At 43.1% G+C, this 19,407-nt stretch overlaps 2 protein-coding genes across 3 annotated transcripts in view; both read right to left on the reverse strand.

Moving 5' to 3' along the window:
• Positions 1-19,407, reverse strand: part of LOC120955199 (protein yippee-like) — a 94,448-nt gene that overhangs the window by 35,218 nt on the left and 39,823 nt on the right. The window contains exon 1 of one of the 2 annotated variants that reach the window (XM_040375815.2): positions 17,313-17,404. The exons of the other annotated variant lie outside the window; for it this stretch is intronic. The gene's annotated coding sequence lies outside the window, so the exon portion shown is untranslated. Of the gene's footprint in view, positions 1-17,312; positions 17,405-19,407 lie in introns of those variants that run through there. 2 annotated transcript variants of the gene reach the window in all.
• On the reverse strand, positions 1,364-17,402 carry LOC120955200 (ras-related protein Rab-23). Its single transcript, XM_040375821.2, has 2 exons — positions 17,313-17,402; positions 1,364-3,764 (listed from the first exon to the last, which is right to left on the reverse strand). The coding sequence occupies exon 2, from the start codon at positions 3,239-3,241 to the stop codon at positions 2,570-2,572; it is 672 nt and encodes a 223-aa protein (XP_040231755.2). The 5' UTR covers positions 3,242-3,764; positions 17,313-17,402; the 3' UTR covers positions 1,364-2,569.

The following is a 19,407-nucleotide window of genomic DNA, read 5'->3' on the forward strand; positions in this document are numbered from 1 at the left end:
ATTCCCCGAACCGCCAAGGTGAACCACACCTCTGCTTCATCGATAGTTTTCCTTCCGTTTTTAACCCCCCTCCCCCGTGTATGGGAAAAATGCAGCAGTGTGTATGCTGAGACGATAACAAAACTACGGCAAAATATTATCCGGTGTTTTTGTTTTTCACCCACAGCATCTTGGGAAATGAATTTGCCTATCAATTGATGTAAGGTTTTAGAGGAACGCGACGCAAAACAGCAAAACTTCAAACCTTCAACCTTCCGTTTCGTACCGCGTACCGTAAAAATACAAAAGCTTTCGATCGGTGAAGCTGAAAGTGGTACAAGGGAGAAAGTGTTGGAGGTTTGCATGAAATGATCGTTTTGATGTCGGCGATCAACAGTAACGGCAGCAATTGGGATGAGGGAGGGTCTGCCAGTAATCGTGAAAGCGAAGTTGTATGGGTGTGAAAATGGCTAATGATAATGCGAACGTGCCAAAACTCTCTCAGATCACTGACTGCAGTCTACAGTTTTGGATGAAACAGATTTAATCTTAATTTTAATCCTAAAAAAGAGCGTACGAAAACCGAAACACAGTGTTAAAAGCATAAAACGTGTAGCAAAACCGGTAAAAGTCTATTATATACCAGACATTCAATATTGAAGAAAAAAAATAATAATAACTATTTCAAAACACGATAAAAAAAACACAGCAACAAACGAATGAAAAGAAAGATAAAAAACAGGACATAGCATAAAAAAAACTTTATCGCCTAAAAGTGAATGACACTATATAATGAATAAGTAACACAATAACACACATTGAAATTGCAATTTGAAAGCCAAAAACTCTCACGAAAAAAGATTACAACACGAGCAAAAACGAAACATAACAGCATAAATGACCCATGGATGAAAATAATCGATTGCTGTATAGCGAGATTACAATTAAAAACCCAACGAATCGCGCACTATTCGTTTCTTCTCACTTTCACGCTCCGTTTGCTTCTTTTGGCGTTGCTACATTGTGTGTCTCGTTAAAAGTCGATCATTTTACTCATTTCCATCGTTTGCACGTTTGCATTGATCGATTGTGTTTTCTCCTGTGTGTGTGTTATGAACGAGGGTTTTAAATGTTTCTTTCCAGTGGCACTTTTCACTGTGTCTGGTCTTATTATGTGTCGGTTGGTAATGCCTTTCGTTTTCAACGTTGAATTTCTTCTATTTATTTTATTTCTTTCTTTCCTTCCTTCTTTCTTTCTTTCTTTCTTTTTTCCTTCTTTCTTTCTTTGTATGTTTATCTGTTTCTAACCATTTTGTATTATTCTTTTCAAATCTCGGTATCCAGCAATTTCCTTGTTAAAAAAAATGAATTTACCAAAAAAAAAATTAAACACTCAACACATATGTTTGAGCTATGATCGTTATTATTTCGCTTTACTCCGCCCCGCATTACACTATAATATTAATTCTCTAGCAATTGGTTACTTCGCTAGTGCTGCCGCAGATGCTGTTTACCATCCTTAGCAAACGCTACACAGCGTCCCGCTTGAGCATGATTGACTTCGTTTCACTTCACATTCGCCGTGTTTCACTCGATCGAGCAATTAATGGATCACTTCCATTCCTCCCTTTCGTGCTTTCCTGTTTCGCAGACCTAATCCGCCTAGCGTGTTCTATACAAACGACTAATTATGAGTATTGTTTTACACAGTCAATTTTCGGCAGGGCGGCCTTTAATTAATCCACCCACCATTGGGTCCACCCATCCTGATTTCTAAACTATCTGCTCTATCCTCCTCCCAAAAACTCTCGCCACCGAACGTCACCCGTTAGCAATGTGAGAATATCTTGCCATAATGAAACAGAGCTCTTCCTCCGCCTTTCGATTAAATTTGTCACCATTCAACAGACAGGGGCTTTCCCAAACACTCTTCCCGTTTCTCTACTGGCTTTGCCATCTCTGCCATGCTGTTTAGCTAAATCGTGGGGAGTTGGCAAAAAAAAATGGCTGTGTAATGATGACCGTTATCCACAAAACTGCTAATTTTGAAAGATTATCTATGGGACCCGCTTTTCTATTCGCCGCCGGGGTTGTGTTGTTCCCTCCGAGAGCGCACACCGTTTTGGGGAGCGCATGGGAATGGCTTCTTTAGATAATTATACACTTGAGCGGAGATAAAGTGGAGCCGCGGCATGGATTAAGATGGTTCATTAAAATTGTCTTTGTTGGAATGCGGGAGGCGAGTGATTGTTGAATGTTTCCTCCTGAATTTTTGCAATCTCAAACGAAGAGGTTCGGTTAGCTATTTAGACATACTACTACTACTACTAGGTTAGTACACAGCACGTACAACATGCACACTGTTTCTGAGGCACTCTTGGTATAGTCTTCCGTGTGAGTATTCTTCGTCTTTCGACATTTCTCTTGAGGTACCTATTACATTTACATCCTTCATCCTCTTGCTCTCGCTCTCCATTGCAACAACCGTACCTACGCTAACTAGTAAAGAATGCGCCTTAAACCTAAAAACGAAACGAAAAACAACGTAACATACAATAAAAAGAACTAAAAAATCCTCCCCTCCGGTTCGTTAGAAGATGCCGCACCGCTTCTGGAGCGGCTTGCGCTTCACCAATGGCCTCGTCAGGGTGATCGTGTTGCTGGCAGCTTTCGACTGAAACGTCGGACTAAAGGCACTGATCGTCGGCTGGCTGATCGGGGCCGACTGGCTGTACTGTTGCTTCATCATCTGGTGACACTTGGTCGCCAGGTACCGAAATACCGTCGCCACGTTCACGTCCTCCTTCACCGAGGTGCGGATCAGCCGGCAGCCGAGCGAGTAGGCGAGCGCTTCCGCCTCCTCGAACGACACCACCGCCTGATCCATCAGGTCGATCTTGTTCTGGACTAGCACGGTCGGGATTTCGCTGCACTCGTTCTCCACCTTGCGCTTCCACTCGCGGATCGCCTCGAACGAGGCCCGGTCGGTGGTGCTGAAGGTAAGCACGCACGCCTGCGCCCCCCGATAGTACGCCTTCGTGATGGCGTCGAACTCTTCCTGGCCGGCCGTATCCCACAGCATGATCCGTATGTCCTCGCCGTCGATCTCTATCTGCCGCTCGAGAAAGTCGACCCCGATCGTTTTCTTGTAGTCTTTCGTGTAGATACCTTTGCAGTACCGCTGCACCATGGAGGTTTTGCCGACGCCACCGTTGCCGACCACGATCACCTTCAGCGCTATCTCCAGCTCCTCCTCTAACATGTTGCCTGTGTGCTTAGCGCCTCGGTTGCGTTGAAGTGTGCTTGGTTGGACGCGTCAGATCGGACGTCTGTGATTTAGAGGCAGCCAAATCTTGTGCCCAAATCAAAAATCTCACTATCTCCAAAGTTGGAAAATACTTGAAGTTCTCGCTAGGAACTTCTCTGGACAATTGCATGTAGCATGCAGCGCTGAACAGTCGCTTTTTACGCACACAAGTTTAGTTACAACACACATAACGAAACACAGACAACGTAAAACATGGGACGGGACAACCAATCGCAAGTCCTAAGAGACACCTCAAACGCCGAACAGGTACATAACAACGCCGGTCTTCTCAGATATCTCGGAACAAGGTTTTGATTCTTGGTGTGTCTTTGTGGGAGATTTCTTGGGAGACACTCTGGGTATGTCGGGAAGGTCAGCAAGGTCTTGTGTCGTTCCCTGCCCGCTTCTTGCCGATGGAACACATCATGAGGCTACAGGGTACAGGGATGGTCACGTGTATTTGGGGGGTATTGTCAACCTGCAAATTTGCAAAACACAACGGGAAAACGCGTTATTGATGAGGGATATGTTTGCCAATTAGTTTACCAAGGAAAAAAAACCACCATTCCAACGCCGGTTCTAAATACAAATTGAAATTTAAATGTGCAAGGTGTTAGAGCTAAGGTTACCAACTACGAGTCATTTCCAAGAAGTCCAGAGTCAACCGCGAAGTAGAGTACAGAAAGAGGTGCAGCAAGGTTAATCGAAAAGTCAGTCGCGGATGTGTGTGTGTGTGTGTGTGTTATCAATTTCCGAACAGAAGTAGACAAGAATAAATAAATATTTTATACACAGTATGAATTACAAGGCACGGTCATTTTTGCCACGCTCGGCACGCCATTCACTGCCCAGGATTGAAATTTGATCAATCGTACCCGGTTGCATAAATAACAAATCAGTAACTTAGCGCGAAGGCACAGGCCGTTCGTTACTGTGTGCCGGTGGTAACAATTTTCCAGATTTTTCCTTCTCCCTTCTATTTTTTTTTTTTTTTTTTTTTGCCAGACGTGCTTGCACAGAAAAGCAAAACGTTGCAGGTTAACTGCTGCAACAATCAATCGTGTACCATTCACTCGCGAACGAGGCAAAGGTGGAATGTAGCTCCGAGTCCGATGGAAATCAGTAACCGTTGCACCGGTAGCCTTATAGTACCGTACGAGCTCGTGTAGCAAAGAGAAAAAAACGTCAATCACAGCATTCCAGTGGCGGAGGAAAAGTTTACGATAGTGAGAGCAAAAAATGCATCCCCAATCGCATAGCAGCACGCGGTATTAGCATAGCAAAAGTTTAACAACGGACGAGCGCTGCGTTCTGCACACGACCGCACACAACGCAAACTATATACACCAAAGACCTAGAAGATGCAAAACGAGCAGCAGAAATCATTCGCCAGCGAAGAGTGCCAGCACACAAAAAATAAATGGAAAGGATTAACATAAATAAATACAAACAAACTAATCCAGAACGGGCGGGTGTTTATTTTTCCTATCCCATTCCCCTGTCGACAGGGCGCAGAATGGATGCGTCAGTTTTTTGTTGCCAACCCAGGGGGATTTCGAGTTTTGGGGGCAGCTAGCGTTTGGTGCCACATGGAAGAAATCTTCACTGTACCATAGACAGCACGAGCAGAATGATAATGAGGCGTACGCTCTTTTTGACATACCGACATCGGAACGGAATATTACTTGTACGCTTAGGTAGGTGAGTGAGGTCACACACTCAGAAATTATTTGCCCTCGCTGCATTCCCAGCAGCAGCTGCTGGATTGGGTTGAGAAGGGTGTGGGGCAGTGCGCGGTGAAATCAGTAGACAGGAAAATTGATTGAAAGAATCGATTTGGCGGAATGCATAAATCATAAGCATCGGAGGCGAAGGGGCTCCACGGTCCTAATCGAAAAGGCCGCCCGAAGAAACAACAGTTTGCGGTCCTGCTTCTCCTTCGATCATCACCCCTCTATCGGGAACCACAACGGCGAAGCAGGCGCTTGACGACGTGCAGTGGCAGTGGAAAATTTTATTATAATCGATGACCCGAACGGTGGGCGAGCACGGTTGACTTTTGAATAATTTCTCGCGCGTTCCTTACCTTCGATGCAGTCGATTGCGATCGAGGAGGTGTTCTATGATGCATTTCGATGCTCTAAATTTGTTTTGCTAATTCTAGCCACAAGTAGTGGCAAGAGCGCGAAGAACTATACACAGGAATGGCAAATTGCGCACCATTAACCTTGCAGGGTAGGATAATAGGATGCAAACCAAGTGATGGTGATGGTCGTTTGTTGCTCTATGGGGCGTAGTTGCATTATTAAAGGAATGGCAGGGGACTTTTTAATAAAGGGTTACCAAAATCTAAGACAACGCATTATTGAAGACCAACAATTTTAGAAACAGTATCTTTATACAGCAATTTATTTTGATGAGTCTCATGGCACTATCGTCAGGCTAAGTAAGACTAAAGGATGATTAGAATTGTTATATTTAAGAAGAGGTCTTACATTTGAGCATAAGAATATCGAAATCTTTGAATAGGTCTAACGTTTTACGACCTGATGGTCATGATCTTAGTTGTAGTACCTGATTGACTAACATATAACAGACCGAGTATGAACATATTTATCTGTTTACAGCTTAGTCAGACTGAATTTAAAAATCTTAAAAACTGCCACTAAATTTTAGAGAACTGCCAATCGACTTATGTCACGAATTTGCAGACTCACAGCCTAGCTTTAATATTTTTCATCATTATTTCACGGAATTTTACAAAAAAGAGACTGTTTTAAGAGAGACTTCTACATAGCATATTGTCGTTCTACGCAGCCTTATTCAGTATCACGCTGCCGAATAGTCACAGTCTTGGTAGGGGGAGATTATCCATATGAGGCATGAACCCATGACGGGCATGTTCTTATGTCATACGAGGTGACCATTTCTAGCATGAACATGAGCTACTCGTAATAAAAAGAGTAAATCTATGACCTCAGCAGATCATGAGCAGAGTTTAAAATTACTATTAATAACGGTCACGCTAAAAGTCACTTGATTCAGATCCGGTTCGAAGGACCAAATGTTCGATAGCTCACAACATCGTTCACCACATCGTAAAACGTCCAAATGCGCAATTTGTTCATCAAACGACACCAAGCGGAAGGTATGCAAAACTTACACTTAACTACATTATTGCAAACTTCACTTCGAAACTCCCAAACATTCCAATCCATTCAGACAAACTGAGCACAAATTCGGAACTATCTCTTCCCCAGCTTTCTCTTCTTCGCTCGCCAAAAGAAAACCTACTCACTACCCTCGAAAGTACAGCAAGTAACAAGAAGTTCCCATAAGAGCGGCACAGCTTTCCCGCCCAAATTGAGACAGCTCTTTGTGTGTTGCCCCGTGCAGCCTCTCCGTGCCTGACCCGGGCCTCTTCGTTTTTCACAACCACCTAAATCAACTTCTAAATAAAGGCAAAGGCAGACCAAACTTGACATTGCATGCCGCCAGCGTCTCGACGTGCTCTGCAATTACCATTACAGCTTACTGGCATCCTTTCCCCACTTCCTTTCCGTCTGCCCGGCATCAACGAGCACATCAACACCCGACAGCTAACCTGACAACCCCCATGAGATATTGAGCAGTTTGCAGTTCTCACCCTCCCGCCCTGCCCGTGTGTGTGTGGTAGACTTGATGCAACTCACCAACAGCAGCAGACGCCGTACCGAAAGTGACTGAGACTGTGAACAACCCGTCCGTCAATCTGTGCCGTTCGCAGACGGGAGGAGACAAAATTAAAACGAGCAACGAGATGCATCCTAACGACAAAGGATGACAACGCCGACATTAGTCGACGGTCGCAGATGATGCAGCCTCCCGGTCTCACAAACTCAAACGAGCAGAGGAGAGGGTTGAATGGGGAGGCAAAGGTTTGAATTTGTTTTGAACATTGTACCGACACACAGAACCCTTCCCCCGTCCCCGTCCGTCTGTCTCGTCTGTGACTGTTGCCAGTCTGTCCGAATTAAATCGCGTGCATTTGGTAGCGAAAACTTTCATGCAATTTGCGTGCCGAACTGCACATACATATTCGCAGCTCGTATGCAGATGCATGCATAGGTGCGTTGCTGTGGGAAAATAAATTGTTGTTTTCGTCACCCAAGCTCCAAAGGTTAGTTGTTTTATATCTTCCTTCTTTTCTTTTTTTTTGAGCTGGAGAAACTTGTCCCTGAAATGTGCTTGAGTCACGAGAGTCTTCTTTCATGATGTGCTGCTGCTGCATGTCAATGATGTGTTCCAATTAAATTTCACCATAAGATCGGTTTTGGCTTTTTGGACTATGCTGCACGGCGACACGTTTTGATGCTAATTATTTTTGTGCGCCTGTTTTCTTCAACGTTTGTTATTAGCTTAAGACAAAGAAGAAGCAAATAAAAAGCATTTCTGTGGAAGTTAGCAGCTCGTTGGATAATTTTAAAACTAAAGATATCAAGTTACAGCATTATGTCCCTAAGATCCGAGAAGGTCTGGGACATTGACGTAAAGAAAAAAATTTACGAAATTTTGATTTAGGAATATCAACCAAAAATTTGAAGCCACGAAAAGTTAAAGGAAGATGTTATATCCTCGACCAGACTCAACTAAATTGATATGAATGAAACTACAGAAAAAAACTAATTCCAGCTCAAGCGGAGCAATCACTCAGTTATCGTTATAAAATTGATCAAACCGAAGTACATGAATTCTGTAATAATATCATCTTATAACGATGTAATTCCTTTGATTATTTAATCAATATTTTAACTACATTTAATGAATGAATACATCAAATTAACAGAGCTCAACAAAAAATGTCAAGATGTAACGTACACATTAAAACGTAGCACCAACATAAACCTCTCCCATCATTTGCCATCGCCGAATCGGTTTAAACCAGCGATCGTGTCTGATTCATGCCCGGATCGGGTGTCGCAAAGCCGGCACCGAAATTGTACTTTCTAAATTTTCACCTCCATTTCCCGTCGTAAATTTCTCACCTCTCTCGGTGTGCACGGTGTGATTTGGATGTGTCATCGGCACCACACAGCGAGATTGGTTTACACGCCGTACGCGACAAACACGACGACACCAGCTCAAGTTCAATGGCACATTTCAAGGAAACCGCAGCAGCGCACCACACAAAGCGTAAGGGTAGAGCAAAGATCACTCAAACGGTTTGTCTTACCATGTGAGCATCCCTCCCTCCGGCAATGTGAGTATTAAAAACAAACCCCACAAGAAGAAAGCAAATGAGAGACTTTTGGAAGGAACGAATCATTTTTATTCTTCTCTTTTCTCTCCCCAAGCTAAAAGATTTTTTACATGATCAACCCAATTTTTGTCGCTGCTCCGTAACATTTCTTTACTTACGATGTGAATCTCTTTGATATGTTTTTTTTGTTACATTCAACCAAAGGATACAAATTTTTCACAATCAACCTATACGGTCGGCCCCGTCCAGCGTAGGGTCTGGTCTTGAGCGCCACACCAAAGCTAAAGATGACGATAATGACACGATCGTTCCCGCCAGATGTGAGACCGTGGTCGGCGGGCACATTAAGACACCCCTCGGGGATGCTGCTCGGGGATGTAGCACACCGCACCGCATCGTGCACATCGAACATCGTAATGAGCTGGAGGAGCCACGGAACCATTACCCTCTGGGCGACATTAGAACGAGTTACGAGTGCGCAAGTGTGTCACCCGCTGGGGGGCAGAAGGAACCAACAGCAAACAGACGGCGGAGAGTTGTACAGATGAAAAGGTCCCATCCACCGAGAGGACTCGTGAAGGTATGGTAAAAGATGTGGTTAGTTATTACAAAAACCCTGCTGGTTGTTGTTTTTTTTAACAAACGAGACAGAACGGGAAGCTTTAATATACATTTGCTTAGAGGGAAGAATGAAAAATAAAAACCTTTCCTTTATTTAGTGCGAGCTGCTTCTAGCTGTCGATCTTACTATCCTATCTTTGCCTCAAACGAAAAAAGAAACCCTTTTAACGAAGCGTAAGGGAGCTTAGATAAGAAGCGCGGTTGAATGCGGCAGCAAAGAAGATGATAATAACGAATGAGTTCTTATCCATCCATTGTTGAACAAATGTTGTGCTGACTTGAGCTTTTCTGCTTTGCGAGATTGATCGCTGGAAAAGAATCCCAGACAAGCAGCAACCATTAGTAGATTATTGCTTTACCGTCTACTGTAGAAAACCTTTAGAGTTTTTGTGTTTATTTTAGTCTTGCTGTAAGATATATTCTGTTCAGTTTTTGTTTTATAAAATTTTTAGTTTATAGAGTTTATTTTTTCCCAACATTTATTTGTTGTAATTAATCATCGCTTTTAAAACAATTGAAAGCAAAAGCATTAACAAATACAGAAATATCATTAACAATTTCTCTGTTTTTTTTTTAATTTTATTATTATTTAGCATTGCAGGTCGCGAGACACAAGTTTCTCTTATTTACATTGCCGTGTGGTTGTACATTGAACATTTTTGTAGGACTTCGTCAATTGCGCTCCTTTACGATTTCTTTTGATTATGGCAAACCGTAAGCTGATTCAAATACGAACATCATGAAGTAAATACTACTTGAAAACACAATCAAAAATAAAAACGGAATGCAGAAGCATTCTAACGGCTAAAAGAGCAAACAATCAAGCTGTTCTCTTTGCACGTGGGCCACAAAGTTACCTTCATTGCCAGGCCAGTAGCCACCAGCACCTCATCTAATTATCTTACATTCGCAGTGTCCATCCCGCGCTCAAGGCAAGCTACTGCTCTGCGAAGCCACCCTACCGAGCGATGATTCCAGAGCGTGGTTGAACAATCTGCTCCCAAACAACGTTTCATCTCGGACCACCCCGTGTATTCGCAAAAACAAAACTGTTCTTGCCATTTTCGCAATTTCGTTTAGCGAGAGGTTACTGCTTCGCGTGTCGAATTGCGGCTCAATTTCTGCATTGGCTTTTATTGTGATAGAGCGAACAGCAGCAGTAGCCTGCGACCGGATCTGTCCAGAGAGTGTAAGCAAGGGAGGTATGGTGGTACATCACGCTCGTCATCTAATTCGATTGCAAAATGTAATCCAACTCTCAATGGGAAGGTTCTACAAACGAAGTAGCAAAAGCTTCTTAAACAAAAAAAAACTTCTTGAAGAAATTCTTGGCTCCTGCGACTCTTGTTTTAGATGTGCGCCCAGGTTGTTTTAACTGTTCTACCCACCAGAACAGAAACTTTATCGCAAACGCTTAGTATTCAAATCAGGCGAAGGAGTTAGCTACTTGTGCGGCAATTCTACACCAGCAACTAGCGCCCTAGCACAGAACTTCACACTAAACAGAGCGAACGTGATGAAGACTCGTAACATCTCCCATCCAAGTGAAAGTACCTTCCACTCGAAGACTTTTAAAAGCCCCACGAGTCCCTTCTCCCGGCGTTTGATACACACAACACGTCTCCGCCCCCCCTGCTGCGTTAGGTTTAATTGGTCAGAAACACTCCTGCAGCACTTATTGCGACGAAGCATTACATTAAATTCACTGCCATAATTGGCGAAACCATCCCACCAAGACACTAAAAAGAGAAGAAAGCTTCGCGATGATAATGTTTTGTGTGTGCCGCTTTTCATGGCGTGACGGAACGAAGCACAAAACATTACATTGGCGCGTTGAACAAAGGCACACTGGGTGTTGGGCGACTGGGAGGAGGCTGCTGCTTGATCAGTTACACAAATTGATACAATGATGTGTAGAGTGATTGCAGTTCCTCCACCATCACCCAGTGGTCCAACATCGAGATGCTAGCGGGAGAAGCAGCCGTTCGCATAGCAGTGGAGTGCGCTGATTTTGCGAATTAATCCGCTTCAGTTGGGCGAAAGAATGGTCGAAGAATTGACTAGTTGGGTAAAAAAGTTGATGAAATGTTTAACCCGTTCTGCAATGGGGGTGCCGGATCTCCCTTCCCACTCTTCACAATTTGGTAGAAGAAAACAAACATTAAAAACATCTCCGAAAACGGCAAGCTTTCATTAATCATTTCCCTGAACTTCTCAGTCCCATTGTTTGGGACCCGAGGGCAACTCTAAAGAACGGTCTGAAGTTGACCATCCATTGCGGTGAGGTTATGATGACGCAGAATCATCACGTTTAGAAGGCAACGGCGTAGTGCAGAACTAGAATCCCACGTAAATTAAGTCTTGGGGCACTACAAACATGTGATTCATGGACGTCATTCAGAAGATCTAGGCTCTGGCGCTCATTAACCTTTTTCTTTCAGGATTGATGATGATTTTTTAATATTCTAAAGGCTCTAGTCCAACTCCATTACATGAAAGGAGGTATATTTATGAAGTTATTTACATTTCGATTCCATATTTTGATTTAAGATCTAGACGGAAGAATGTCTCCTTGAAATTAGAAATTCGACTTTTTAACACCCATCCAATCTCCGTTTCTCAGCTTTCACCCAAAGATTGAATGATCAACGACACTCACACTAAAAGAGGATAAATGTAAGAACTTTAAGAGTCTTTGCTAAGCCTGAACTGGACCAAATATGTTTGGTCGTGTTCTGCTAAGCGGTTGTATGATTTCAAAGTCTCTGGACATCTAGAGAAAATGAGTGATTTTGCCTAAATTCCTGGAATTAAAATAAATTCAATTTCTTCTAATACTCTTATCGTACAGAAATTAAATAGTCAAAAGCTGAAGAAATATCCAACATAAATCTATGCTTTTAGACAACTTACAATAACTTGGAACAGAAATAACAGGACAAAACTGAGATGAACTGGATCTAACAATTGCTCTTCTGCTTAGTAAACATTAAACAGATCTTCAAGTCACAAGTTCACAACATAACAATAACAAGTCTTTTTCAAAGAACAGATTCAAAGAGCAACATCTACGGGGCAGCTAAATATAAAAAGTGTATACTTGGGACTAGACATTCAGAAAAGAGGCAATCCAATTGGCACTGCAATAGTTCCATAACCATGCTAATGAGGTCTTCCCTCATTACGAAAGTGGCTAGATTTCTCACCGATAAGAGCATTGCAACGTTCTCCTTTTGTGAGATGCCATCAGGCAAATAAATATTCATTGAAATTGAAGCCAGCTCCATGGTAATAGGCCCACAAGGTGTGAACAACATGTACAAAGCGGAAAAGTATCGCTTTCTTTTGCATAAATTAATTGGAGCCATTGCTGCGCCTTTCCGTTTCATTTCAATTAATTGCGGGAGGCAATATTTTTATTTCTGATGAAGAATTGGCACTAAAGATTAAATAATGGTGTATTCAGTGCTCTGTACCTTAATTCCAAATGCACCCAGCCACTAATGATGCAGGCTATTGTGCTCAATTTTTAAGTATTACAAAACGCAATCATAAGCATTATAATTGAAGCTCTATAAATTGCATCTCACTGCCCGAGACATTCCAATCAGCGGTCCAGCAGACTGTTATCAACAGCAAATGCTAGCTAGATGGCATACGAGCTTAAGTACCCACACCGGGAGCTGCGTAGCCGGTGCTGTCAATTGCATACACAGAGGAAGCATCTTCAACCGTTATTACATCGATTCACTACTGTGCATTTACTGTGGGAAGGAAATATCCATTGCGCTAGAAAACCCAAAAGGGTTCCTAGTCGCGCATATTTCCCGAGAAAAAAATCAAGCAGTGGAGGAAGCAAATTGCAAGCATTATAGCTTACTAATAATGATGCCACTGTTGTTGCCTGCCACCGGATGACGTACATGGCTGTCCATTAGGGCACGGTAACACATATAAGTCGCAAAGCGATGTCCCTGTTCCTGTTGAACGTGTTTCCCCGAATTGGAAAGAAATTCACCCGTCCCCTACGCATCAAGATTTAGGTCCATAAATGGAAAACACGCTTGATCGTCGATGATTTTTTTTGCGATGAAGTAACAGATTGCTGTCCCTGACCAAGCGAACCAAAACTGGACAAAATACGAAACCATAAGCGTCGAATGTGGCGAGAACGTCTGATCAATGTGTCTATCGTTATGAAGCGATGCTTTGCAACGGATAACTGAGTATCATATTAACACATCAGTTTGAATTATTAATAATAATTAGTTGATCAAAGGGAATTAAATGCTTTTCATCCGAAACTTTGCAATCAAACTATGCTAATAGCGTTATCACATCATCTGCCAAGTACATTAAAACTTTTCGAAAATGCTATTGAATTTACCACAGCTTAATCTCGCTGCTACACACCCACACCGCGGACACAAGGTTAATGCACCGTGCTCTATAACCTTTGCCACAGTTTATCAAACCAAAAATGGACAGGAAAGCGGTTCCTTGACATTGAAAAACGTACGTCATAGAGACGCTTTTCATCGTACCGGTAATATAATTATACACTAACAGATCCGTTCGTTGGGGCTCAGCGAGAAAGAGACAGAGGCCCAGAATGACGACAACGTTGGCATTACCGACAAACCGTGGCGTGACGTTTGTCATTTCATAATGACCCAGGTTAGGTTAAATTATTCAACTACTACCGATTCATCGGAAGGGTGGTTTTTCCGTAAGGTTCTTCTTATCATTACCTCATCACCGGCTATCACATGTTGAGTCGTTAAAATCGACTTAATACTAGGCAACGGCTTAATAAGAAGGAAACGGCATTGCTTTTTCGGTTGAATTACAGTCATAGCTTTTTCTTCATATGTAATTATCATGTTTTAACTACTTTCTACTAATTTTGTGTATAATTATAAAAGGTAAAACAACAAAAGCCTCGTTTGAATCCCTCGGTTCCCATTGAAACGATCAAGCCGAAATCAATATTTTCCCGCTACAAAGAAATAAATGAGAAAATAAAGTCATAACCTTCGCGCGAATCGATCAAACAGGGCTGCCCCTTTTATTTGCGCACAGAATGCGACATTGGCAGCCTTTTTTTGGCTTGCCACGTCGCATTCAACACGCCTATTCTCGTGCGCTAATATTACCCAAAAATAAAACGTGCATGGCCGAGAACGAGTGGTTGAGAGATCGAAACTCTAGGCCCTAAACTCATCTGCATCCTGTACTCATGCCTCTCCAGCAGCACACATCCTGTCCGTCTGGGCGGTGGAATGTGTCAACGTCGCTGGTCGCTGGTATGCCAAAAATATACACTTGACCTTCCCTTCTGCTTTGGATGTTATTTGATGGCAGCTTAGCCCTACGGCCCCGTTTCTAGTCGCCCATAAATCGGCCTCGTTTTCAATCGGTGTTTGATTTTCGATCGATGATCCCATAAATGTCCGCATATTGCCATTATGTTCAGACCTCAAAGCAGCCCCCCCCCCCAATAAAGCAGCTAGCATCGTAAAGAGGGTTTGCAATTTTAAAAAGGGATAATAGAGATGCAAATACGCCACACAAAGACGTTGTGCTGTTTCCAAAAGTCATCGCTCTTTAATCCTTAGAAGGACGCGTACGAAGGAAGAAAGGATTAGTGGGTGCGTTATTTGTCGCAAGGGACGACTTTGAAGATTATATCGCATTTCGCTCCCCAATCATAGGGCAGTGTTCACTGTATACGTTGGTTGGCAAAACAGTTCAAAGTCGTAAAAGAAAGGGATTTGAAAGACAAAACAAAAAAGGTCGAGAATGAACGATAAGCTTTCAATAATTGGATGGATGCATATAGATTTAGGTTCTTTAAAGTTCATATTTTTTGGATTTGAAGCAAAAAGGATTCGTTTAATGATTAGCAAAAGTCCATTGGAACATTGGATATGTGTTTAAATTATCATAATTTTTCCTTCTGAATTACTGGAAAATATGTTTCAGTCAAATAAACACTCCTTTTCACAATTATGTAAATGCCAAAATTGTTATTATTTACTAAAAAAAATCCCACCCAAATCAAGCGCATATTATGGTGATTGTTTATGAATTTTTCGTTAATTTATGCAGTAAAAAAGAAAAAACCACTCGAACACAACATGCAACTCTACGCGAGATCAGCTCAACAGCAATCAAAATGCAAAGCAATATAATTTTCCCTTTGATACGCCTATCAAAACACGCCTTTTGCTCGCTGTGCCACGAAGATACAGAGGTCCATAGCGCAAGCGGATCGAAGAGTGTTTTCCCCTTCGCGGAAGGGCACGGAAAATCGATACGCAAATTGTGTATTGGATTAAATTTTTATACCACCGCCGATCGATTATCGACTTCCCTGCGCTCGATTGCAATCGATCCCTTCAATCGAACAGTAACGCATAGGGCACAGACACAAAGAACAATCAATTCCATTCCGTACACCGCACATCCATTCCCCTGGATGCTAAAGCATCGTTTGAAAATTCTTTCCCACTGTTCGGTAGGATTTGTTGAGGCAAAACGGTACGAAACCTTTGTTGTTATTTCCCTTGAATTCCTACACGTCTAAATCTCCGAACCGAAAAAACCACCAACACTTTGCCAAACAAAAAACAGCTGATAGCCGATTGAGAGCAACACGACGAGCGAGGGAATGAAATAAAAAAAAAAAAAACGACAGCACCGCCGGTCGACCAGATGTGAATTTTCTTTTCACGGTCATCAGCGAATGGGTCTCGTTTGCTCGTGCGCTGCCAAGCCGGAAACGTTTGTCGGCTCCCTCCCCGAACGAGCTCTGCGCTCCAAATATCTCGTGCACACCCAAAACAAAAAAAAAACAGTACCTCCTCCTCTCGTTCTGCCACCCGGATTTACCCGATTTGCCAATCGCAAAATCGGGACTCAAACACCCAAACGGGGCCGGAAAACCAGGGGGTCAGACATGGTCAGAGAGCAAGTCAGCTGTTCGGCGCGGCACAGCGGTCCCGCACACGGTTGGTTTGATTTTTGGCACTTGAACGCGTACTTGACGTGGAGGTTGTTGTTTTTTTGTGGTCGAAAACATCACGAGACTTTCCCGATTTCGTGACTGTTTTGCGATGGGAAAAAAGAAAGAAAAAGGAAACAGCGCGTGGCCGTACGGCCAAACATTGAGGCTCCCCCCTTTGTGTTTATGCAATTGAAAATTACGTCCGTACAGCTGGCTCAAGAACAGGCTTAAAACCTGGTTCGGGTGTTGGTTTAGAGAAAATCCGCAACCAGACTGCTTACAGGGTTTTCCAGGGGTTCTCATAGTTGAGGGACACTTCATACGCTCTTTCTTATGGGAAGTAGACTTCAAATGATGGAAATTGAAACTCTATGGTTTCGTATTAGGACAGGTTCCTTGGGAATTCCTATTGGATTAGTCCAACAAGGATGCTATAGAGTCCAATTCCCATTACATTAAGTTCATTTCGCATAAGAAAGACCCAATAAAGTGTCCCACAGTTATGAAAACTCCTGGAAAACCCTGTAAAAACGGAAAAGGAACATTATAACCTACATTTTTGTACACAAATTCTGTTGCAAAATTCACCTACACTGATAAAAGGCATAGCGTTTCCTCCCTTGCGTTCGATCAAACAGATCTATAAACCAGAAACAAACAAAGCGCTAAAAGAACCAAGCTCCATAAAACTTCCTGTTCCGCCCGTTTGATAGAAAGAGAGCCTAGCGAGTGCAAGAGAGAAGCTACAGAATACGGTTAAGGATAAAGTTAGTTTCTACGGTGAAAACTCGGACGGGAAAAACACGCCAAGCTTGACCTTCAAAAACTAAGGAACGAACCGGAAAAAGGGGGAATAAAGGACCTCAGGGAGTCCATCTTTCTACCGAGATGCACTACGGGATAAACGGCTAGCTTGCAAACCAAAGAGACAGAGTGATAGCGGGGGCAAAAAAAAACAGGAAAACAGAAACCTCCAACGCCCAGGGTCAAGGATGGAAGCTCTTTCACACCAAAAGGGAAACTGCATCCTCCTGTTAGTGTGATTCGAATTGTTTGCATATAGCTTCATTTGTTTTTTTCGTCCTTTTTTCTACACCATCACCGGAATTCCTCTATCCACCAGCCCGTAATGTGTAAGTGTGCAAGCGCAGTTTTACCTTTTTCAGTTGAATTTCCACAGCTTCAGCACGTCCACGCACGTGTGGCTTTGCCCTTTTTCGCGTGTTGGCACCGCGAAAACGTTTCCACTCGCGGGGACACGATTGTGGAAGGATTTCCCTGGGATGTGTTCTACGGCAGTGGTTGTTAGGGCGTTCTGGCGATGATGATGATGATGATGCTGAAGGATATAAATCTCCTTTCACCTTCTGCGACCGATCTCGGAACTGATTTGTTTTCGACCTTGCGCTCAATTGCGCTGCATCACTTTCCGCACACAAACGGTTAAACGGCTGTTGCTTTAACAGACGAGAATTTTTCACACTCTCCTGGCACACCTGTTCACCCTGTTCGTACGCACAAAAAACTACTTTATTGAACACTGTTCAAACACTACCTTCGGTTGAGGGAATAAAAGCAAATAAAGATGTAAATAAATAAAAACGGCACAAAATGCTTACAATTCACGAACACGCGCAGAAAGATTGTAATTTTCCTCTCCCACAATACACACACACACACACACACACAGACAAACGTAGTAGGACACTTTTTTTCTTTGTTGGATTCTAACGCCAAAACGAACAGCAATCACCATTTTCACGCATTAATTTGAGCGTTTTAAACAGAGCCTCCGATGCCTTAGCTCATTCACCCACTCAACACATACACACACGCACGGGCACACGCTTAAGTCTCACTCTTTTCTCATGCTGTTATCTTCTTGCGCTTCGTTCATTTGCCGCGTTTTGTGTCCGCGAGTTCATCATTTGCGTGGAACAAAATTTAAAAAAAAACCCTCAAAATTCGTGGCCCATTCGTGGTTTCGAGCTGGACTGCTGCGGGTTTCTTCTCCTTCTTCTCCTGCCCTTCTTTCTGTCTGTTCCCTTGTAACATGTTTATTTCATTTTGTCCGTCTTCTTTCTACCATATTACAGTATTCGCTTTTAAACATCGTTTCGTAGCCGGTGTTTTTTTACGTTCGCGGGGACCTCTAACACACATACACGTACACGCGGGATGTGGGGCCGGCTCAGCACTTTCTCACACCTGCCGCGTGGTGCGCGTGCTTGAAGGCAGCAGCATAAAACGGAGAGGCACGACGGAGAGAAACAGCAAGAAGCAAAAAGGTGTCTGAGAGGGATGAACAATAATTGAAGCAACAACAAAAAAAGACGGAAAAGAAGGCAAGCAAAACACAGCTTAAGCCAGCATTCGAAATGCGCGTCGTCGCCGCGTGTGCGCGCGCGCGTACACGCAAACGCAAAAGCGCCCGGGTGGTGGAGTGCTTGAGTGATGTTTTCTCTTTCGCCTCTTGCAGCATTCCTTTTGCTCATTCTTGGTTCCTTTTGCTGCTTGGTTTATTTTTTCCTTTTCTTTTCGTTTTCTTCTGTTCAATGCCCTCCCTTCTTCACCTGAGTCAACAGTTTTGGAGCTTTTCGATGGGTTTCTTTTTCGTTTTTCGGGTGGGAGGGGGGGGGGGGGCGAGAGTCTTTTTCATGAATTTCTTCTTTTTTCCCCCTGTATTCCACAATTTACATGAATTTGTCTGTATTGGTGCCGGTGAGCTTTTGGAGCGATTCTTCACGGACACACTGCTCAAGTTCATTCAGCCCTAAAGTACACCTCGTGGCTCAGAACCACCGCAAAGGTTGCAATGCCGCAGAACGAAAAAGATCGCTTGACTGGGTTTCATTTGAATTGTTTTGAAACACCATCAAATAATTCTTTCGATAAAATTCGCTTTACCCCACACCTTCGAAGCAGCACACCAAATTCTGCTGATGTGGCTCTCTCTCGTAGGTGCACCCAAAACTAAAGGCGTAGTGAACTAACACAAAACTGTAATGAAGATTTTATTCCTGCCGAAACGTGCAGAGAAAACAATGGCATTTAAAAACAAAAAAGCGGAGCGTAAAATGATTTTAATTACTTTTCGCTCTTTTATTGCTGAACGAGCTTTGCACACGTGAGAAGGGACGCTTTATTCAACTGGTGATAAAGCTCCTTTTAACGCTTCTCTTAACACGCAAGATAGGCGCCGGAGCAATCAAACTGGCAGACGGTTTCTTCACTGCAAAGTATCACATAGTA

This window comes from Anopheles coluzzii, chromosome 3 (assembly GCF_943734685.1).
Source record: "Anopheles coluzzii chromosome 3, AcolN3, whole genome shotgun sequence".
NCBI classification, from domain to species: Eukaryota; Metazoa; Arthropoda; class Insecta; order Diptera; family Culicidae; genus Anopheles; species Anopheles coluzzii.